The sequence below is a fragment of the Molossus molossus genome, unplaced genomic scaffold (genome assembly GCF_014108415.1).
Source record: "Molossus molossus isolate mMolMol1 unplaced genomic scaffold, mMolMol1.p scaffold_m16_p_8, whole genome shotgun sequence".
In the NCBI taxonomy this organism is placed as follows: domain Eukaryota; kingdom Metazoa; phylum Chordata; class Mammalia; order Chiroptera; family Molossidae; genus Molossus; species Molossus molossus.
This window is the reverse complement of record NW_023425402.1, coordinates 1,963,214-1,984,276: the sequence shown is the minus strand read 5'-3', so window position 1 is coordinate 1,984,276 and position 21,063 is coordinate 1,963,214. Positions and strand designations below refer to the sequence as shown.

General features: G+C 60.1%; 3 protein-coding genes across 7 annotated transcripts; 1 reads left to right on the top strand and 2 right to left on the bottom strand.

The window, feature by feature from the left end:
* The first annotated feature begins 751 nt into the window (after positions 1 to 751).
* Positions 752 to 1,291, top strand: SFTA2 (surfactant associated 2). The gene is made up of 3 exons (XM_036247923.1): positions 752 to 812; positions 1,011 to 1,099; positions 1,208 to 1,291. Exons 1-3 carry the CDS (start codon positions 752 to 754, stop codon positions 1,289 to 1,291), a joined length of 234 nt encoding a protein of 77 aa, XP_036103816.1.
* A 3,179-nt stretch (positions 1,292 to 4,470) lies between these two features.
* Positions 4,471 to 15,738, bottom strand: VARS2 (valyl-tRNA synthetase 2, mitochondrial). 4 transcript variants are annotated; one of them, XM_036248938.1, is made up of 30 exons: positions 15,718 to 15,738; positions 15,005 to 15,232; positions 14,794 to 14,875; positions 14,582 to 14,682; positions 14,203 to 14,324; positions 14,033 to 14,099; positions 13,837 to 13,934; positions 13,220 to 13,301; positions 12,943 to 13,062; positions 12,389 to 12,500; positions 11,672 to 11,760; positions 11,189 to 11,279; positions 10,885 to 11,012; positions 10,673 to 10,776; positions 10,426 to 10,507; positions 10,123 to 10,199; positions 9,974 to 10,049; positions 9,655 to 9,760; positions 9,450 to 9,520; positions 9,227 to 9,352; positions 8,077 to 8,181; positions 7,875 to 7,943; positions 7,682 to 7,760; positions 7,463 to 7,590; positions 7,189 to 7,341; positions 6,102 to 6,308; positions 5,378 to 5,489; positions 5,098 to 5,273; positions 4,824 to 4,952; positions 4,471 to 4,743 (listed from the first exon to the last, which is right to left on the bottom strand). In XM_036248938.1, exons 2-30 carry the CDS (start codon positions 15,197 to 15,199, stop codon positions 4,570 to 4,572), a joined length of 3,261 nt encoding a protein of 1,086 aa, XP_036104831.1. In that variant the 5' UTR covers positions 15,200 to 15,232; positions 15,718 to 15,738; the 3' UTR covers positions 4,471 to 4,569. The 4 variants fall into 4 exon arrangements, with proteins under 4 accessions (XP_036104831.1, XP_036104828.1, XP_036104829.1 ...); XM_036248935.1 differs by lacking the exon at positions 15,718 to 15,738 and adding an exon at positions 15,515 to 15,553; XM_036248936.1 differs by lacking the exon at positions 15,718 to 15,738 and adding an exon at positions 15,515 to 15,553 and having other exon boundaries at positions 6,102 to 6,305.
* A 50-nt stretch (positions 15,739 to 15,788) lies between these two features.
* GTF2H4 (general transcription factor IIH subunit 4) lies at positions 15,789 to 20,940 on the bottom strand. 2 transcript variants are annotated; one of them, XM_036248939.1, is made up of 14 exons: positions 20,792 to 20,940; positions 20,111 to 20,253; positions 19,731 to 19,835; positions 19,248 to 19,379; positions 18,896 to 18,992; positions 18,715 to 18,803; positions 18,390 to 18,501; positions 18,177 to 18,245; positions 17,888 to 17,971; positions 17,507 to 17,639; positions 17,164 to 17,294; positions 16,531 to 16,578; positions 16,340 to 16,418; positions 15,789 to 15,981 (listed from the first exon to the last, which is right to left on the bottom strand). In XM_036248939.1, exons 2-14 carry the CDS (start codon positions 20,248 to 20,250, stop codon positions 15,809 to 15,811), a joined length of 1,392 nt encoding a protein of 463 aa, XP_036104832.1. In that variant the 5' UTR covers positions 20,251 to 20,253; positions 20,792 to 20,940; the 3' UTR covers positions 15,789 to 15,808. The 2 variants fall into 2 exon arrangements, with proteins under 2 accessions (XP_036104832.1, XP_036104833.1); XM_036248940.1 differs by lacking the exon at positions 20,792 to 20,940 and having other exon boundaries at positions 19,252 to 19,379; positions 20,111 to 20,219.
* Between the last annotated feature and the right edge of the window lie 123 nt (positions 20,941 to 21,063).

Here is a 21,063-nt window from a genome sequence, read left to right as displayed (position 1 = left end):
GGGCCCCTTGCCTGAACACAGAAGGTGGGCGGGCCCGGCCAGCGTGGCTCAGTAGCTGAGCATCCACCCTGTGCCAAGAGGTCGCCGGTTCAACTCCCAGTCAGGGCACATGCCCAGGCTGTGGGCCTGATCCCCAGTGGGGGGCCTGCAGGAGGCGGCCAGTCGATGTTCTCTCTCATGGATGTCTCTATCTCTCTCTCCCTCTCCCTCCTTCTCTCTCTAAAATCAATAAAGAAAAAAAAAAGGTGCAGGGAGGGGGATTTGATGAAACCCTTGTCTCCACCTGAGTATCTGGGGTGTTTTAGAGCAAGTGAAACACTCAAAGGTGGAAGTGCCCCATTACCTGGATTTCTACCCTAGGAAGTCACCGTGGCGGGACACCAGGGTCTGGGGAAAACATTCTAATCCACCCCTCCCTCTGGGCCCACATTCCTGCACCCTTTGGTGGCACGAATGATGGAAATGAATCCTAGTTAATCATTAATCCCTAAGAGCAATGAGAGGCCCGGGCCTGGGGAGGCCCAGACACCTGAAGGACTGGCACCCACAGAGGGTGAGGAGGGACCACCCACTATTTTCCCCAGCAGCCCAGTGAATGGCCCTCTTCTGGGTCCTCAAAGCCATACTGGGAAAACTGGAAAAGCTAGTTACCCAGTTTCCCTCCCGTTCCCCCAGTACCTGTGCTAAGGACCAGCTGCAGGAACGCAGGGGCTTCGGACATCTCTGCTGTCTGAGAAGCGAGGTGGCCACAATGGGGACCAGCCTGCCTCTCTTTCTCCTCCTGAGCCTCCTTGGCAGCTCACAGGGGACAGGTAAGGGCTGGAGGGCTGGACGCAGGGTCTAAACGGCAAGAAGACGCTGAGAAGGGGAGCTGGAGCAGGGCACCCTGGTGCTGAGCTCAGGGGCCAACGCAGCCTGGGAGGGTCCGGAAGGCCCTTGTCAGGGGAGGGCACCGGCGGGGGCAGGGCAGGAGGGTGGTCGGGTCCTAGGCTGTACTTCTGGGTCCCTAGGGCCAGGAATGGGTTTGCGGCTGACACTGAAGGGTTCCTTTCTGGCAAATTCCTCCTGTGATTCCAGTTCCCTGGAGCTGCTCAAGAAGGTAGTTCTTTGGGAGGGGAGGGTGGGCTGTGTGAACTTGGAGTGTGTTTCTGAGTTGGTTTGGGTCATCTCCAGGCATGAGGGCCATTGAACCCCTTCTCTCCCCCAGCTCTGCCTCCTTCTCCGCCTCCCACCAGGGACCAACGTCACCCTCCACCAGGCAGGATCCCCACACATCACCTGCAAAGTCTGAGAGCGATCGAAGCTTGTGCATCCCCTTCCAGCTGGGGTACAGGGGGGATACCCTGGCCCCATCTTCTAGCAGGTCCTCGCCTGCGGAGTGGCAGTAAATATGCTGAAGTCCATGACTTTGTGGGTTCCTGAGCAGAGGGGGCAGGAAAAACAAATCGGTCCCCAAGCCAGACTCCCTTGGGAAGCAGAGGGGTTCCGGGATGGACGGGCTCTCCTTCAACGCCACGGTCAAAGGCCTAGAAGGAATCTGGGGAGTGAACTGGGGACACACGCACACCACACAGGTACACGTGGGCGTGAGCACACTGAGTGAGATGTTCAGCACACCTGGGAGCGAGGGAAGCGGGTGCTGGGCTCCTCTTTGCTCCGGCACAAGGCTTCCCCGGGCTGGTGCTGGCCGCGTCTGAGATGCAGCGCGACAGGCGTCACCGTTTCACAGATCAGGGTGTCAAGGCCCCAAGAGGGGAGGCCTAAGATCCATGGGCGGTGGAGGAGTCGGACACCAGACAAATGCCTCGGCTTCAGCAATATTTTCATTTCCTCTCCCTTTCTTAAGCTTTGAGGCTGGGGGCTCAGCACCCAGACAGGGGTGTGGACAGACATCCCCAGGGATCCACACAGGTCAGTCAGGGAGAAGGGGGTGGGAGACAGCTCAGGGGAAGACGAGGGGTTCAGCTGATGAGAGGAGGGCAGCTGTGGGGGTGCCAGCAGAGGTTATCCTGGCTGAACACGGCACATGACCACACAAGCCCTGGGCGCCTTTCTCGCCCGAGTGGAGCCTGCATTTCTTCACCGCAAGTGTCAGAAGACCCGCTCCACTGGGTTGGCGTGAGGATTCACGGATAAACTGCCTGGGGCACGTGCCGCTGTGCCTGTCAGGACAAGGGGCGCGGCCGCAGGGATTGTTGGGTGGAAACCCGGTCCCTACACTTAGGACCGTCAGGATCCAGGGCTGTCCCCCTGATTTCCTGAGGCAGCGCTCGCCTGGCTCCCCACTCATGATCTTGACTCGCCAGCTGTCTCCAGCTGCAGGCACGCGCCGGGACGCCATGCAGGGCACTGACACGATGGCTCCCTTCTCCAGCCCCCACCCTGCCTGCCATGAGCCCGCCCACCACCACCTGACATCAGAGCCTGGCTGCTTTGGAGGGAGGTGAAGGCACAAGCCCGTGTGTAGCCTCCCTAAGACAAGGGGATCACAGGAAGTGGGAGAGTGAACGCAAAACTCACAAATTCCCCGTTTCCTTTGTAATTGTCCTGAGACACTTAGCCCAAAGGAGAGGTAGCTCAAGCCCCAAAGGGCCCAATATTTCATGACTTCCCCTAGCCTACCTGCACCAGTGGGCAAGTGGCCCCCATGGGCCAAGTGTTCAGGCTCCAAACAAGCTGGGGAACTAGAAGTCTGCACCCCCAAAAGGCAGGAGGAGCAGACTAAATGCTTTGGGGCCTGGTTCTTAGATCTTAGGGCCTGAGATTTCTGGGCTGATTTCCAGATTCTTTTCTCAAAGAATTATCTTCCCAGACTAAAGACAGAGAAGTGCACTGAAAAGAATACTTGAGGGTTCATTATACCTGGGGTGACAGAGAATAAGTGTCCCCTAATAAGCATTCTCCTCCTTTTGGATAGTCACATGAATTTTGGCTGAGCACTGACTCATTCCATTTCTCAGCCTCCCTTGCAGCTAGGTATGGCTGTGGCTAAGGTCTAACAGGATGCAAGTAGAAAGAAAATATGCAACTTCCTGGTAACAGCCTTGAAATGGAAGAATCTGCCACCTCAGAGGAAAGGAAACAAAGCCTTATGAGGGCCAACGAGGTCCTAGACCAGGACTTTCCCACAGAACTGGCATGATGGAAACGTCTTAGACCCTGGGCTGAGCACTATGGTGGCCACTGGCCACATGTGGCTCTCTAACACTTGGAATGAGGAACTGAATGTCAAACTTTATTTAGTTATAATTACTGTAGATAGCCAAATGGCTACCCTTTTGGACTGCACCACCCTAGATAGTACTCCTTGAACCTCCCTACTCCTCCACCACTCACTGCGCGTGCATTCCCGAGCCCACCCCTCGCTACTTCGAGCCCGCTCCCACCCTGGCCCTGCTCTGCGTCCAGACATCCACTCAGCTAACTCCTGCACCTCCCGCAAGGCTTTGCTTAACCCTCACCTCTGCACAGAATTCTACCCTGACCCTATTAATACTACAACCTGCGCCCCCACACACCCAAGCCCTAGTACTTCGTTCTACCCTTTCTTCCCGAGATCTCGTGACCTTCAGACATGCTGTTTCACATGTTTGCCTGATGTTTCTGACTTTCCCTGCTAGAAACAAGGTGCTACCAGGGCACAGACCTTCTCTCATTGATACACCAAGTCCAGGGCAAGGACAGTGCACAGCAGGTGCTTAGGAAATACTTGTTGAATTTGGGGAAGAGAAAAAGGAAGGTGCCACCGTCTCCTTCCCTCTCCCCTCTGGCTGGAGCTGCAGCAGACCTTGATGCAGTTAGAGTGTGACAGAACGGCCGGATGTAAGATCCCCCACTGCAGAGCCAGCAAACGAAAGGGTTGCCTCATGTCAGCCACCGTTACATACAAAGCTCGGTTACAGCAACCAGAAAGATCTTATGTTCATGTACTGGGCTGAATCACAGTTGATACTTAACACGAGCAATTTTTATTCTCTGAGCCTATTTATCTCTAAAATGGAGAGAACATCCCCACCTCTGAGGTCTCGGGAGGATTAAATAGCACCGGGGAGGCCCTGGCCAAGAGAGGCTCACCCTAAACAGCAGCTACTCAGAGCTGCTGGGCAGAACAAACTTGGGCTTGAAGGGCCAGCCCCTGACTCCCACCGAGAGGAGGCAAGACGTTGGGGGCGGAGAGGTCGGCATGTGCGCATCTGTGTGGGCACTCCCGTCTCGGGGAGTCACTCCCTGCAGCCTCCCAGCACCCCGGGGATGGGGCCCAGGAGCAGGGAAGGGGAGGGGGAGCCTGGGTCACTGCGCGAGGCCTAGGGGACAACTCCTGCTCCTCCCTCCAGCGAGGCAGGCACCACCCAGCACCCACTCCCACTGTGGCCCAAGCCCGAGAGAGAGGCCAGAGTCTCAGGAAACAACTGAAAGGCAAGAAAGTCAGTGCTGGGGACAGAAGGGTGAGAGAACCACAGGCAGACGCACTTGAGGTTTTCCAAGTTTATCTGCATGTCCTCCTGCCCCCACCTCCCAGTGGGCTGCACAGGGGGAAGCAGGGGCAGGAATGTGAGCATCTCCAGTGACCTAGCCACTCTGTCCCCTAACGAGGGGGTGACCGCATGGTCTCTGAGGCCCCACCCCGCCAGGCACAGCAGGCGAGGGCTCAGGGTCCTCGGGGCTGGGAGATGCGTCCATCAGCTGCTGGAGGTGAGAGGCTGCGTTGTCCAGTCGCGACAATTCCAGTTGGAGGGAAGAAAGCTGGACGGGTGAGAAGCAGGTAAGGATCCAGGCAGGAGGCCCACCCCTCCTCCCACATTCCCGCAAGGAGGTGGGCTCACCCTCTGCTGTCTCTGAGTCTCTGCCTCTCCCTCTGGCGGGGCCTGGGCTGTGAGGCCGTCCAGCTGCTTCTGCAACTTGTGTCTTCGGGCAGCCAGCAGCGGCAGGTGGGTGTGGGGGTCCACCAGGCCCTGCGGGGGAACAGAGGCACCTGTGGCCTGCCCAGCACCGCTCTCCTCCCCGCGCTAAGACCACTCCTTACTTGTCTAGAACTCGCCCTTGTCCTCCTCCCAACATCCTTTTGACCCCCTACCCCGCTGCAATCTCCTCTGGCACCTGCAGCTCCATGTAGACCCGAAGGGTGTCGCTGAGCGGGGCCTGTGCCCAGCCAGAGGGAGCAGGGGCCCCTGCAGGTAAGAGGCCCACGGCCCCGCAGCGGCCCAGGGTGCCCAGGGGCTCCAGGAAGTCCTCGAAGATGCCCTGCTCTCTGGGCTCCGAGCTCTGCAGCAGCACTAGGAGGAAAGGGAGCCTGTCAGGGTCAAGGCCTGAGACCCGGCCCCAGGCTCTCCCCTGGGCCTCCTTCCTGCAGGGACTGGGAGCCCAGGACACGTCTCACCTCGAGGCCGGGCCTTGGTGAGCTGGTACGTGGCCCGGAGAGCCCTCAGCGCCTGCACGACCTCCTGGACCCGGGAAAAGCGCCGCTCCAGCTCCGGCCGGTACCAGTGCTCCTGGAGACGGGGACCCAGGCTGACCAGCAGGCTCCTGGGAGACTGCACCAGCTCTCCTGGCTCCAGCCTCTGCCCGCCCACCCTGCTCCTCTGCACCCCCGTGAGGGTGGGACACGGCGAGCACTGGTCGTCTAAGAACGTCTGTTTAGCTGCTCTGACTGAAGATGGCGACCAACCAAAGATAAAAAATTAAAACATTCAAAACTCACAAAACCACATAACTCACAAAACCTCATAATTAAAGAAGAGATTTAGTTAAGCTTTAAAATGATTTTTTGGATAAGTTGGCTGCATTCATCCTTCTCAACCTATTCAAGCATAAAGCCACACGGAGACTCTGGGACGCTCTATCACTAATATCGCCCTCGTCACAACACCGTTGACTGCACCGTCCACGCCGGTCACAGAAGGGAAGGCAAGGCAGCCACACAGCTGGCAAGTCCCGTGCAGCGACAGCCCGCTCCCACCCCCTGCTCAGGCTGCCCCACGACAGCGCTGCAAGGAAACCACCCCCAGGTCCGCAGCCAAGCACAACCCACTGCCGGGGACACAGCAGCCCTTCACAAGTCAGCTCCGCCCCTCCCAGCAGCCCCACGGGGGTGTGGGACTCACCAAGCTTCCAGCACTGGGGTAGGGGGCAACAGAGACGCTGGGGGCGAGGGGCCCGCCCGGCCTGGGGGGCAGCCTCTGCCAGAGCTCCTCGGCCAGGAAGGGCATGAGCGGGGCGAGGAGGCGGAGCCCGGCGTCAGCACAGCAGAACAGCACCTGGGGGGGCCCCGGGGGACGGGGGCAGTGTGACAGCCCCGGCTTCACCACCTCCTGGGGAAGAGCCGCAGGTCAGGGGAAGGGCTGGGCCAAGGTGTGGGCCCCCGCACCCTGGCCACCCACCAGCCGGCCGTCGGGCGGGTAAGAGCACGCAGCACGCGGCGGCACCACCACGGCCCATAGGAAGGCAAGTCTCAGGCAGGGGTTCTCGGGGGCGGGGAGCCAAACTGTCAGGAGGCTGTGCCGTTTAGAAAGAATACTATAGAGTTTTCTGCTTAGCAAAGAGAGAGAGGATACTTGTCCATAGACTTTTAGATACAGAGGATTCTAGATAGAGGAAGGAAGGGAAACATCGATGTGAGTGAGACACATCAACTGGTTGCCTCCTGCACAACCCTGACTGGGGCTGGGGGTCGAGCCCGCAGCCTGGGTACATGCCCTGGACCAGGAAGTGAACCCTCAACACTTTGGTCCACAGGCTGATGCTCCAGCTGCTGAGCCAAACCGGCCAGGGCGAGACGGGATTTGTTAAGGGACAGAACAGGGTCCCAGGCAGCCCTGAGCTGCAGCGTCACCTGGGCAGCAGCACCGACACTCACCACCCCTCTGGGGGCCAGCATTCTGGGGGCAGGAGCACAGGCTACCCAGTTGTCCCTCCCTCTGGTCTCGCAGGTGAAGACCACGACACTCCCTCCCGTCCACCCACAGCTCCCGGCCTGCCTGGGCCTGACCTGCTCTGTCAGACTGTCTTCTAGAAGTCTCCCCGCCTCCTCCTCTGTCCCCAGCTGACAGGCAGGGGGTGAGCAGGCCAGTCCCAGGAAAGAGAACCAGGATTCCCTGGCTCGTCGTCTTCCTGTCCCCACTGAGAGTGCTCTGCCAGGGGCCTGATCCCCAGGGGACAGGAGCTACGCGCGCCCGCGCCAGCCCCACTCACCAGGTAGACGTCACAGAGGCTGTGGAGCCAAAAGCGGCGCAGGGCGTGGGTGGCAAGGGGCAGCTCCCGTGTGAGGAAGCCCCGCTCGCACTCTCGGGCAGCGCGGGCCAAGCGGCTCAGGATCCAGGCGTCCATGGGGGACGAGAGGGCCAGCTGCAGGCAGAAGGGGCTGCAGGACGTGGGGACGGCTCGACTCCCACTGCCCACCTCCTCCCAGGTGCACCTTCTGCCTCAGACGGCAGACAAGCCCACTCCAGGACCTCTTCGCTCTCACCTCCTCTGCAGGCTGGGGGACGAACTTCTCCCCGAGAACACCGAGGACGAAGCGCACGGCGTTCCAGATCTTGTTGCAGAAATGCCGGGAGCTCAGGACCTCAGAGACGGACAGGTGTAAGTCACCCGCTGGCAGGAAGAGAAGTGCGGGCGGACAGCGGTGACGCGGCCTCCTCAGCCCCCCCGGCCCCCTTCCTGCCCCGACACCCGCCTGGCTTACCCAGGGCCCCGTGGGAGCACAGGGCGAACCGCAAGGCATCTGTCCCACACTCGGGGATCCCGTGAGGGAAGTCCTTTCTCTGCAACCAGAGGGAGGGGGTGGCAGACACCTATGAGGCCGCAGGCCCAGCAGCCTGGGTCGCAGAGGAAACCAGCGAGGCAGAGGTCAGACAAGGCAGACCCCAGGGACACACCTGCGCCGCAGCCGCAATCGCCAGCTCGGAGGGGTCCAAGTTCCCGTCCCTCAGCTTCTCCTGCAGCACCTGGGACAGGTGAGTCTTCGCTGATCTCAGTCTGACACCCACCCGTACAAGGGTCCACACACTGTCCCCCGATGGCTCCTCCCTGTAGGCTCCCGCTTGCCCACAAGCCCCGCCCTGCCGCTTCCATCCTGACCTGGAGCTCCACCCCTCTGATGATGTCTCGTGGGTCCAGCACGTTCCCCAGGGACTTGCTCATCTTCCGGCCCTGCTTGTCCCGAACCATGGCGTGAAGGAGCACCTGGGGGTGGGGGAGTCAGCGTGAAGGAGCACCTGGGGGTGGGGGGGTCAGCGTGAAGGAGCACCTGGGGGTGGAGGGTCAGCGTGAAGGAGCACCTGGGGGGGGTCAGCGTGAAGGAGCACCTGGGGGTAGGGGGGTCAGCGTGAAGGAGCACCTGGGGGTGGGGGGTCAGCGTGAAGGAGCACCTGGGGGGGTCAGCGTGAAGGAGCACCTGGGGGTGGGGGGTCAGCGTGAAGGAGCACCTTGGGGGTGGGGGGGTCAGCGTGAAGGAGACCCTGGGGGGGGTGTCAGCGTGAAGGAGCACTGGGGGGGTAAGAGTGAAGGAGCACCGGGGGTGGGGGGTCAGCGTGAAGGAGCACCTGGGGGTAGGGGGCTCGGCGTGAAGGAGCACCTGGGGGGGGGGTCAGCGTGAAGGAGCACCTGGGGGTAGGGGGGTCAGCGTGAAGGAGCACCTGGGGGTGGGGGGGGTCAGCGTGAAGGAGCACCTGGGGGGGGGGGTCAGCGTGAAGGAGCACCTGGGGGTAGGGGGCTCGGCGTGAAGGAGCACCTGGGGGTGGGGGGGGGTCAGCGTGAAGAGCACCTGGGGTGGGGGGGTCAGCGTGAAGGAGCACCTGGGGTAGGGGGGTCAGCGGTGAAGGAGCACCCTGGGGGTAGGGGGGGTCGGCGTGAAGGGAGCACCTGGGGGTGGGGGGGTCGGCGTGAAGGAGCACCTGGGGGGGGGGTCAGCGTGAAGGAGCACCTGGGGGTGGGGGGGTCGGCGTGAAGGAGCACCTGGGGGTGGGGGGGTCGGCGTGAAGGAGCACCTGGGGGTGGGGGGGTCGGCGTGAAGGAGCACCTGGGGGTGGGGGGGTCAGCGGGGGGTGGCTTGAGGAGCCCTTCCCTGGGAGGTCCCCTGGGATCTCTGGCCTCCGTGTTTAGGGCTCAGGGTGGGAGGTCAAGCAGGCAGCAGGAATCAGGAACATGGCGACCACACAGTAGGGTGAGAGGAGAGGACAGGTTGGGAGGACTGCAGCTGGACAGGCACGGGGCACTGCGGGGCTGTTACCTTGCTGAAGGGGAGCTGCCCTGTGAGCTGGGTCCCCAGCATGACCATGCGGCCCACCCAGAACAGCAGGAGGTCACTGCCTGTCTCCAGCAGTGACAGGGGGTAGAACCGAGTGAGGTCCGGGGTCTAGGAGGAAAGGATGTGCCACCTCCTTGAGCCCGCCGCGCCCAGGTGTGTCCTTCGCCGCCCACCGTCCCTCTCGCCCTCTCAGCTGGCGCCTCACCTGCTGGGGCCAGCCCAGGGCAGAGAAGGGGAAGAGAGCTGAGGAGAACCATGTGTCCAGGACATCGGGGTCTGGGAGACAAAAGAAAGAAGACAACTGGAACCTGAGCTCCTGGCCCTCAGCCTGCTGCTGCCACCCCCACCCTCCCCGCCGGACCCCCACCACCAGCTTTCCGACCCCACCTCTCCAAGACCCAGGCGCTCACCACGCTCCAGGGCCAGCTCGGCCCCGGGTCTCCCTGTCAGGTCTGCAGCTGCTCCTCGGGCCTCAGCCTCCGTCCGCCCGACCACCCAGCAGTCCTCGCTGCCGCCCTGCAGAACACGGCCTGAGAGCAGCACCAGGCAGGTGCGAGCTCTCTCCAGGGACCCGCTGCTGGTGAGATGAAGCAGCGGGCACCCCACGCGGAGCCAGCACAGGGTAGGTTTCATGACGGAGGCAGAAGCAGGGAAACGCAGGGAGCTGAGCTGGCAAGCCGGCCTGGGCCCGGTACAAAGCCCCCGCCCTCTGCACTTCCTCCTACCAACCTTCCCAGGCTCCCCTACAACCAGGTAGGCTGGAATCCGATGGCCCCACCACAGCTGCCGGGAGACACACCAGTCCCTGCCACAGACAGAGTGCTTCTCAGCACAAGGGGCGGTCCCTCCCGGCCCAGCCCCCCGAGAGCTCCTCTCACCCCACTCGGGAGAACCAGAACTGCCAGTTCTTCTGATGGAAAGACGGGCTGAGCTCCAGGGCCCCGGATTGCACCGCCTGCAGGGAGACCACCGGGCGTCAGTGCTCCCATCCTGCAGCCACACCTCCCTCCCGCAGCCACACCTCCGTCCCGCAGCCACACCTCCATCCCGCAGCCACACCTCCGTCCTCAAGCTCAGAGAGGGCCCAGGCCTCCTGAGGAGATCCTGGGCTCGAGTGAGGGCACGAGCCAGCCCAGCTGCCCGGTTTCTTCATCCCGCCCCCGGGGCCAGTCCTTCCTCACCTGAGCAGCTCGGGCCCCCATCTCCCGGCAGCGGACGAACCACTGGCTCTTCAGCAGATACTCCACCACGTCCCCGGAACGGCTGAAAGGGAGACAGACGGCTGAGCCCCCGTCCCTCCAGCCCTGTGCCTCTCCCAGGGACCGGCCCCTGGGTGCCAGGAGAACCCACGGCAGTGCCAGCGTGAGGGCTGCGGAACCCGCCCGTGTCCCTGCAGGCAGTGCAAGGGGAAGACTTAGAATGGGTCACCTGCAAATGGGCAGCACCATGGGGTGGCTCTGGAGGCCCCGGAACAGGCCCCGCTCCCTCAGTGCAGACACAATCTTTTCCCGGGCCACAAAGCGGTGGAGACCCTGGGAAAGGGGCAACAGTAAAGGCTCAAGGCCTCCAGAAAAATAAAAGAGGGGAGGAGGGGCAGAGGGAGCCCCCAAAGCATGGTGTAACACTGGGGCTGGTACCACCTGCAGCCAGTCTCCACAGTCGGAGGTCATGGTCCCATCCTCGGCGATGACACTCAGGGGGCTCAAGCCATGTCGGGCCCCCAGCTCAGCGTCAGCAGGGCTGTGAGCTGGGGTCACCTTCACTGCCCCTGGGGGGGCAGAGCCGCTGTGAGCCTGGGCCCTGGCCTGGCTTCTGCTTTTCCAGAGGCATCTTCAGTGCCCGCACCTCCCTTCTGCTCCCCCGCCCAATCAGACTGCTCCAGAGGAGGCTCCCCGACCTTCCTCCCCTCCTGCCCCTCCCGCAGCACCCCTGACCTCCACTCACCAGTGCCCACGTGCGGCTGGACAGCAGTGTCTGTGATGAGGGGGAGAAGCTGCCCTGTCAGGGGATGACGAAGGTGTCGCCCGTGAAGATGCTGAATGAAGAGGGGTTGGGACGGGCACGTGAGCAGAAAGGTCTGGGCAGGGCGGTGGAGCCCTGAGAACAAGAGGGTGAGAACCAAAGCAAAGCGCTGGACAGGGCCAGCCAACGTTTCTTAAGGGCTGGGGTGCGAATACTTCAAGCTTTGCTGGCCGAGAGGTGGCCGCAGCCTCCACCCGATTCCCCTCCTGCCCCTGCGGCGGCGGTGATGCCAGCAAGGCGCCGGGACAGGGCGCTGGTCAGCCCCCGCTATGGGGGTGCGATATCAAGAAGAGACAGGAGGAGTCGGAGCACAAGGAAGTGGAAGCAGGAGACAAGGAGCCACCACCCGGAGAGGAGGAAGAGAAGCTGTGGCAGGAAGGCCAGGCAGGGAGCCCTGGGCATTACTGTGTATCGGGTGTCCTCGGGATGAACGGCCACTGCCACGTCTCCAGGCAATGTCTCTGGCCTTGTGGTCCCTACCGTGACCTCAGCGTCTGAGGACAAAATTCAAGCATGTGTAGCTAGTGATCATTCTCACCCCTCACCGGACACAGCTAAAGCCAAGAGAACTGGAAAAGGGAGGGACAGGAGCAGTCGAGGTTGAAATAACTAGGGAAGTTAGGACCAGTGTCTCTAGGAGCCCAGCACAGTGTCTGGGGCTAAGAAACCCTTGCCAGCGTGCATGGAAGAAGCTGGGATGGCGCTAACAGGAGCAACCAGAATCCTCACTGGTGCCCTGATCACCAATGCTGTGCACTGTTGGGGTCCAGCACCAGCCCCTCCCATCAGAAACAGCCTCTGACTACTCCAGCTCATCTGTCTTCCCCTTCTCTGAACTCTTCAGAGCACTTACTGTTCAAACCACACTTCGGAACTGACCTTTCAGCTCTCTGGGGCAGCAGCCTCCTGCAGAATTATACTGAGCTCCCAGAAGGCGGTCGCCATGTGCAATGGTCTACGTGGCCCAGAGTAGCCAGGGACGTGCCCACAAGAATGCAAACACTGCCAGAGTCCCCCTCCTGCCAGGCCATGTGTAACAGAGGCTGGTGGGTTCCCTCTTATCGACCGCCATGGGCTTAGGAAACAGGGGAAGCAGAGAAGAGTGGGTGGCCCTGCCCTTACCAGGCTCTCCATCCACAGGAAAGGCCACAGAAACGAGGAGGCCGAAAGACACAGGGGTGGGGCAGCCAGGCAGGCGAAGCTCTGTGGGGCCAGACAGCGACCGGCTCTCCACCTGGGGGCATGGAAGAGGCAGGGCCTGAGGGCAGCCCCTCTGCAAGGCTTGCCCCAGGCGTCCACCCCACTCTTCTGCCCGCCCTGCCTCCCCGCAGCCCATCCACTGAAATGCCATTCAGAGGAGCTGGGAGCCGCCTGCTGCTGCCCTCCCTGAACTCTCGCGCAGGACCCCTGCAGAAAACATCTGCCGAACACCGAAACCGCACACGGACTGCGGTGCTGAGCACCTTCCGTGAGTGCTCACTCCATGCTCACAACACCCAGATGCAGGCATTCCCATCCGCTCTCGTGCGGATTAGGAAACGGACGCTTCACAGAGGCCAGAAGTCACAGAGCTGCGGGTGGCGAGACTTGGACAGAGTGGGGCAGCCTGGTTCCAGACTCTGGGCTTTCGCCCGCCTCAGCACTCTCCCAAACCTACTTCTCTTCCTCAGCCTCACCTCGATATCTGAGATGGCTGATCTCAAAGCGCATGACCAGTTGACAAGCTGCCGGCTGCGGTACAGTAACCCGGCCTCGTGGAGTCGCACGAAAGCTTCGGTCACAGCCACTGAGGAGCCCTAGGAGAACCTGCGTGTCCACATCCAACAGCCCTTCTCAACCCGCCACCCCGTTGCGGGCCCGGCACGCCCAGCGACCCCAGCACAATGCAACCCGCCTCCCTGCAGGTCTCTGAACACCTCCCAACACCCACAGGGACCAGGTCAGCACACTCACAGTATCCATAGTAAAGCACTCTCGGTCCCAGTCCAGGGAGGCCCCCAGAGCTCGGAGCTGCTCACAGATCTCTCCACCTTTCCTGTGCCCAGAGAGGTTTGTCAGCAAACACGTCCTGAGCACCAGCGACCAAGCCCGGTGACACCCAGCAATGCTGGGGGCTGGTCAGTATGGCACTGACCTAGCCTCTGGAAGCTCATGGAGACAGGCTCAAACATTACGGAGCCCTCTATGACATTAATAAAAGCATCATGCCCTAGAGTAACAGAAGGGGCAGCCGACGTGTGAGAACCCTAAAGCAGCTCTACAGAGAAGGTGGCATGTGGTAACAGCCCTGGAAAGAGGAGGGCGATGTCAGGCAGATGAGCAGGAGAGATGATGAATTCCGGCCAGGGAAAATGGGAAGTCGCAGAGGGGAGAAGTGTGTGCGTGTACATATGCACATACGTCAACAAGCACATCTTACTATACCACACACAGGCACACACACCCAAACTAAGAGGCTCCAGAGCTCACGTCTGTGGAAGCTAGGGAAGGTGGGGGCGGCCTGAGCTGGGAGAGGGTAGGAAGCAAGGTCCCAAACCCACGATGCCAACCTCCCTGTGCCCGTCACTCACGCCTCCTTCCACTTCCACACCTCCCGGAGGAAGTCTTCCCTGCTCAGCTGGTGTCTCCTCACCCCTCGCTCCTTCCACAGCTGCTTTTCCACCACAGCCTTTGAGATTAGGGGGCAAACAGTGAATCAGGTCTCTTGGGGGGGGGGGGGATTGGGGATCTCTTTCACCCAAAAAAAGGCAAATGGCAAAAAATTACTTGAGTAGCAATTCCTGCATGATCTGAGCCAGGAACCCACAGCACCTGGTCCCCACGCATCCGGTGCCTACAACAGAAACACCCACTGTGCAGCCCTGAGTGTGCACGCACATCCTCATTCCGTCCCCCTTTCCTTCCCCTCCAAAACTTCAGGCAGCCCGTCCCCTCACCAGCGCACAAAAGCATCCTGGATGGCCACTGTCAGTGCGTGCCCGATGTGCAGGGAGCCGGTGACATTGGGAGGTGGGATACACATGGAAAAGGTCTCCCCTGTGCTCTGGGGCAGCCTGGTCTAGGAGCAGTCAAAGGGCAAGAGAGAACTGGATGTTACCTGGGTGAATAGCTCCCTCTGGTGTCTCCAAGGCATAAAGGGCCGCAGGAAAGGAGGGTCCCGCAAGTAACAAGGGGAAAGAAAACCCGCCAAGAAATGCTCTGGAGACAGTAGGGGCAGGAGACAAGCTCTCCAACGTGGCTGTGCGTGAGCTCCACCAACCTCACAAGCAATTTATCTTAAGGACTGTTTGGTACCCCACCCTGCCAGGTACGAACCTGATACTCCGGTTTGAAGAAGCCCTCTCGTACCCACCAAGGGTACCAGGCCGCCTCAACATAGCGGGGGCTGTAAGCAGGAGGCAGGGGCCGGGAGACATCTGTGGAGGCAGACCAGAGCTGCACTAGCTCTGCACTTCTCCCCAGGCCGCATTTCAGCGGCCCGAATGGGCAAGACGCTGTGAGAGAAAGGCCTTCAATTTCCTAGTTACCTTTCTTTTCACCAAGCTCCGTGGGGATGTCATACAGCACTATTTCTTTAGGAGTCCAGGCCGTACTGGATTCTGCAGACAGCTGCGGGGCGAGGGGCCAGGAGAGGGATGCAGTTCCCAGTATGCCTCAGGCATCTGGAACCCAGCAGCATCGCCTCCAGCCCCCTCCCAAGTCTTCTCGGAGCCCCGAGGACACGCTGTGTGACCCAACCTTGCTCTTCAAGGCTAACCCAGCCTCCAGCGCAGCCTGCTTCTCTCGCAGGCGCTTCTGTTTGGCTTCCCGGTTCCTCCGGGTGCCGGGGGAGCCAGAGGGTTCCGACCGTGTAGAAAGGGGATGGGACCTGGGGAGGCCCCGCGAGGGCCTCAGCCCCCATTGTCGAAAAGAGGCCCGAGGCCAATGAGGCATCAGGAGCGCCGGGGAAGGGGCCACGACCAGGTCCTGACAGACAAAGCACAGGACAGGGGGCGGGAGCGTCACACGGACTCGCGGCCTCTCCTCGACCGCCGTTCCCACCCACCCCGCAGCCCTCCCCAGCCCCGCCGGCGTGGGGACGGTCAGGGCTTCTGGCCCCCAAGCTGTGCATGTGCGACGTGGGGGTGACCGCTGACCCGCGGGAAGGCAGACTCCGGGACTCGGGGAAATGACCGACATCTGCGCGCCCGAGAGCCAGCAAGGAGGCCGCCGCGCGCCCCGCCCCCGGAGGCCGCCCCGGCCGCTGACCGGCGAGCCCGCCGCGATCCCAGGGCGCCCCGCAGCGACGGCGGGACCCCGACCCCGGAACCGGACCCGCGACTGCGCGGCGCAGGAGGTAAGGCTCCGAGGACGCATGCGCGGTGGCTGCTCGGCCCCACCCCACCCCTCCCGAGCCAATGGCCGCGCACGCGGGGCGCGGAGAGGGCGGTGCCCGGGGCCACGTGGCTCACTTTCACGACTTTATTAAACGAGCAGAGTCCCCACGTGTAAATAAAAGCCCCCGAGATCCGGGACCGCGCCCGCCGGGTCCAGTGCACAGGCTCAGGAGCTGTGCTTCTGCCGCTTCCAGAAGCGCTTGACGTCGCCGTGCCCGGCGGGTGTCACCACCATGAGCCGCTTGGCCGCGTTCTCGAACACCAGCACGCCCAGCTCCCGCGCGTGGGCCAGCAGCAGCTCGAAGTCCACTTGCGACAGGAACTGGTTGTACAGGACGCCTGGGGCCCGGGGACGGGCGGCGGGGGAGAAGAGGCAGTCTGTGAGCCCCCTCCCACCACCGGCCACCCACCGCAATTTAAATCGAACCCTCTCCGTCCCTGCCACGGCTCATCCCACCAATTCAGGGGGGCAATAGAAACAATGAGAAAGCCCAGTAGTGTTCACTAAAACCAGAGAGGTTACTGTGGGTTACCCCTCCCAATTTCTCTCTTCTAACTTAATCTAAATTGCATTGATTTGAGACTCACCTCAAAATAAGTGTCTTGTCAGCAAGACAAAAATAAAATGCATCAATTGCTTTTTCAGCTCAAGACTGGAATTGTCCTTCCTCTGGCCAATGATCAAGAATGCACTCACCCTCAGTGAAGCGGAGTCGGTCCCTTTCCAGCTCCCACAGCCGAATCTGGTCTGTGATGGTGGGTGGCAGCACCGGCGTCTGCAGGGCAAGCCTGGCTGTAAGGCTCAGGAATGCTGCCCCAGACCACCAGCCCTCCACCCATGCCCCGGATTTCCCAGCACTTCACCATCAGCCTCCAGCAGCTTGGTACCTGTTTAAGCATCACTGGGTGGGCCCTTGTCCTCAGGAAATGGATGATCTAAAAACATAGAAGAATGGGACCAGAAGCTGGAATAAGAGGGCAGCAAAGCTACCTAGGCCATCACCTGTCACAGCCAGTGCCTGTCTTCAGCCCATTCCCTGTCCAGCTATTGTCCCGAGTTGCTGTTCCCACAGGTCGTGTCTGCCATTCCTTCTCTGGCATGTCTGCCCTTTGCGCAGTCTTGTTTTGTTTCTCTTTAAAATATCAGCACTTACTGTGGCAGGTTCTGAACTCAACATGTTACTGCTACTCACTCACTGAGTCTTCCCAGCAACCCGGTAAGGTGAAATCTCACCACTTCCATTTTCCAGATAAGGAAACTGAGGCTCGGAAACAAAGCAACTGCCTGTTTATTCAGCTGGGACGTGGTGGTGCCAAGACACAGGTCCAGAGCTATCCCTCGTCCCTCCAGGTCTTCCCCACACCTGGAGCCTTGACTTCTCATGGGCCTGCTCTGTGCTCAGACACACAACTACACCACCTACTGTGACAGACCTGGTGCCAGCCTTCCGTGAGAGGACCACCTGTATCCCATACCCCAAGTGCAGCCTGTCTTCCCGCCACCCCCCCAAGTGGGGCTACCTGCTGGGCTGTAATGCCGCTGGCGATGGCCTGCTGCACGCTCTCCCTGGTGACCTGCGCCACCACCATGTTGGGGAAGCGATAGAGCATCTCAGAGAAGAGGGCAATGAGAGCGATCTGCAGCTCGGACTCTGGCACAGGGACAGGAAGAGAGGATGAGGAGGCTGCCCCATACCCAGACTCCTGCAGCCCTGCCCTCATGTGTGATGGGAAGTGTCAGAAAACCCTGTAAACTTTCAGGTAAACCGGTAAAAAAACAAATTGGCATTCCTTCTAGCTTCCTTTCCCTCCCAACTCCCGCCCCAGCATGCTCTGCTCTCCCAAGGGCCCTCTGCTGTCTCACCCGTGTAGGCATACAGTCGGTAATTGGTTTCCACAACAATGAAGCCTGGCTGGTGTGCAGTGCCTCCAGCCCCAGAAACACCTGACGACAGATTGATGGCCAGGCGTGTGGGGTAGTAACGCCGAGACTTCCTCTGGAAGGGACAGAAGGGAAAGCAAAGGGCCCTCTCGCAGGTGTTGCTACCCTACTACATCTTCCTTCCCGAGACACTAGATCACTCCCTGTGCAGAGCCCCAACTCCCAGCTCCTCTCCCCAAGGGACCCAAGTATTCAGTCCTGGCAACTGCTTCCTGCTGCCTCCCGAAACCCTACTCCTTTCTAAAGGCCAAGGCAACATCCCACCCACCTCTTCCCAGAAGCCATGTATTTGGGTGCTCATACCTTCCTCTGGAAGACAAGCCCAAACTCACGCAGATGTTGCAGGAAGTTCAACAGAGAATCACTCATACCTTCCACAGAGTAATCCTGGGGAAGGGAGATAGCCAGCTGGGGTCAGAAACACATCCCATTCTCCACTTCCCAACCCCATCCACTCGCTCGCTCTTCCCATCTCTGGCCGTGCTCTGTTCATTCTCATCTCTCACTCTACTGCCCCACAGCCTCACTTCCCCTTCCCATCTCACCTTCTTCAGCTCGCCCACCGAAGTCCCCAGCTCTAGCCCCTGCTTACCTTGCCCAGAGTAGAGAAACTGAGCTGGAAGAGGAAGGAGAGGATCTCCACTAGGTCCATGCCCCGACTCTAAGGAGGGATGGGCAGAGACAGGGAAGGGTGGGAGGGAAAAGTGAGAGGAGAGAGGTCAGGGAGCAGAGTCTGTAGGTAGCAGTCTCCGAGTGGGCCCTGAGAAGAGCCGAGGGTGCAGGCGAGCAGCCCCTGGCCCCTCACCTGGGCTGTCTGCAGGTACTGCAGCATAAAGTACCAGAGCTGGGCCGGAGTGTCCAGCAGCAGGAACTGGAAGCCAGCAGAGGTGATGCAGGGTGGCTCTCCGGGCTCAGCGCTGGGGATGGAGAAAGGGACAGTGCTCCCATTGTCAGAGAAAGGCCACAATCCCCACGGTCCTCTCACATCTTCAGGTTTATCTCTGGCCGTACTCCACTCAACTCTCCTTTTCAGTCAAGCCCCTCCACTCCTGACCCTCCCAGACACTCAGTGCAGCAGGGCCCCAAGGACACAGCGAAGCAGGGCACTGTTGTGCTTCTGGCCTTCTCACCTCTTCATGAGCCCAGCCTGGCTGAGGAGCTGAGCCAAGTCCTGGCTGACAGCTGCACTGGGGGAGCCCACCATGAAGTGCAGGACCACCTAAGGAATGCAGAACAGAGATTCCTCAGGGTCCACGGGAAGCAGGAACACAAGCCGAAACACATGCAGAGTCCCAAGTCCCAAATCCTTACCTCCCATCGCTCCTCGGCGTACTTATCAAGTGAGGGGACATCCCGGGCATGTTTGTCTGGTCCTAGTTGACTTGTGTCATCCGACCAGGCCTTGCCCCTATGCCAGGATGGGCCAAGAGTAAGGAGCCCTGCCTCTGTTCCCTACCCACCCTTTGTCCTCTCTCCACCCTTGTCCCCATGAACCATGAATGGGAGGCATTTCCTACATCGAGCAGCTACATCTGGTCCAACGGATTCCTAAAGGAATACTCGAAGGTGGAGCCCACAAGGTTCCAGAGAAGCCTCTCAGGAGCTCTGCCTCCAGAATTTTAGACCCCCTGGCCTAGCTTAGGAAGAGGTGGAAGTGACATACCCACCCAGAAGGGCTATGCGGAGGTTCTGGCGGAAGATGGGGTTGAGGATCAGGCCCTGAAGACCACCAGGGAGCAGCTGTGTGTGCCAGATCCGGAGGCCACTCAGCAGCCCTGTGCTCTCCTCCTGAGCTCTGAAACAGAAGCAGAGAGGTGATGGGGTCTGGAAAACAAAAAGGAGGAGGCCCATAAAGGCCTCCATTTCTGCCTTTTCTGAACTGGTGATCCTTGGATCGCTGTTTCACAGAGTGAAACCAGTGTCTTCTTAAGGAAAATGTCTTTACTGCAGCACTTACCAGAGGCTTGTTATAGACATCATTACTCTCCAAGAGGGAAAATACAGGATGCAGAGTTTCCCAGACTTACTTAATTACAAGTTTTATGCTGTACCCATTAATATTTCCTGAAAATGTTCCAAGGATCAGCAGTTTGGGAAATCTAGCTGTTGAGACATTTGTGTCTGGCTGAGAATGCAGCAGACTCACTTGCTGAACTCCTTCTTCACCCATAAGGCCACAGCAGCTTGTGGCAACGGCTGCTCCAGAAAGAGCATCCGCATCACCCAGTTCTTAGCCAGAGACGGGAGTTCCCTGAAGGGGGCAGAGATAAAATGTTAGTATCAGCAACTGCCTTACATCTGCATCTCTGCCCTCAACCTGCATCTCTGCCCTCAGCCTCTCAAACAGCCTCTCACCCCCACAACTTTACCAGTCTTGCTGTCCCCACAAATACCATCTGTTTTGGCCCGACACTCTTTAATCTCCAAGCCCCTTGGAACTAAGCTTCTATCCATGATACCTTACCCCAGTCTGCAGGCCCCATTACATTGCCCCATCATAGTCCCTGTCATGAAGTGTATCCTCACCTGAAGACAGCCAGACAGGTGGCAGGATGCCCATACAGTCGGTCCAATACCCCAGGGCTCAGGCCCCCCAGGAACTCCTGTAGATTCCTGCACTGTAGGTGTGCTCGGTTCAGTCCACCCCTCGAGGGGGTGCTCTCCATCTCCTGAGAGATGCACGTGTTAGAAATGCACCCCACAATGCATGCCAGTGTCACTCCTCCCTTTCCCCATTCTGGTCCCTGATCCATTGGCCCCCACCGTGGCCCATCTTTCCTGTCATTCATCTTTCTCCCAAGCCTGACTGACTTTCTCCTCCTTTCCTGCCTCCTCACCCCCTTTCTGGCCTCAACTCCAGTCTTCTCTCAATTTCCGCAGTAACACACTTGTTTGAGCCAAATCCCCGTCCCTCCCACCTCTCCTGGTCAGAGCGGCCCAAGCTCCACGTCTGTCGGACCTTCCATCTATTTCTCGGTCCCACTTCCCTGGCTGGGCACGGCAATAAACCACACCCCCCACCCGGGTCCCCCAAATCTAATTCTGCCTCTTTCCTCGCCCTCCCGCCAAGACTACTACTTCACCCCATTCAACCCGATCCGCACCGTCCGACCTAACTTCTCCCCTGCTTTTCTCCCACTCTTTCCTCTCAACGCTCCTACACTTCCCCATCCCCTCCCCCGGCTCTGTGTGATCCCCCTCGTGTACCCCGAGTCCCAAACTGTCGCTTAATCGGAGCCAATGTCTTGCAGTGGCTCCCGGGAATAGGGGAAAGGATGCTTAAAAATTAGAGGAAAAGGCAGAGAGAGCGACGAAGGACTTCACAGACTGGAGTCGCGACTGGAGGATTCGGAAGAGGGGAAAGAGACGGAGTGGAAAGTGGGGAGGATGAGAAGAGGCGCAGCACTAGCCCGCCGCGGGGCATGCCGGGATTTGGAGTTTTGTCCTTGCACACTCGCCAGGCAGGCGGGAGGCGCCTG

Coding starts and splice junctions, on each gene's coding strand:
- SFTA2 (XM_036247923.1), top strand. CDS start 752: ATGGGGACCAGCCTGCCTCTCTTTCTCCTCCTGAGCCTCCTTGGCAGC. Junction 813..1,010: donor TGGCAGCTCACAGGGGACAG/GTAAGGGCTGGA, acceptor CTGGGTCCCTAG/GGCCAGGAATGGGTTTGCGG. Junction 1,100..1,207: donor CCCTGGAGCTGCTCAAGAAG/GTAGTTCTTTGG, acceptor TCTCTCCCCCAG/CTCTGCCTCCTTCTCCGCCT.
- VARS2 (XM_036248938.1), bottom strand. CDS start 15,199: ATGCCTCATTGGCCTCGGGCCTCTTTTCGACAATGGGGGCTGAGGCCC. Junction 14,683..14,793: donor GGAGCTTGGTGAAAAGAAAG/GTAACTAGGAAA, acceptor CTGCCTCCACAG/ATGTCTCCCGGCCCCTGCCT. Junction 9,521..9,654: donor CGAGCTGGCCCTGGAGCGTG/GTGAGCGCCTGG, acceptor TTTGTCTCCCAG/ACCCCGATGTCCTGGACACA.
- GTF2H4 (XM_036248939.1), bottom strand. CDS start 20,250: ATGGAGAGCACCCCCTCGAGGGGTGGACTGAACCGAGCACACCTACAG. Junction 16,419..16,530: donor ACCCAGTGATGCTTAAACAG/GTACCAAGCTGC, acceptor CTTGCCCTGCAG/ACGCCGGTGCTGCCACCCAC. Junction 15,982..16,339: donor CCGACTCCGCTTCACTGAGG/GTGAGTGCATTC, acceptor CCCGGGCCCCAG/GCGTCCTGTACAACCAGTTC.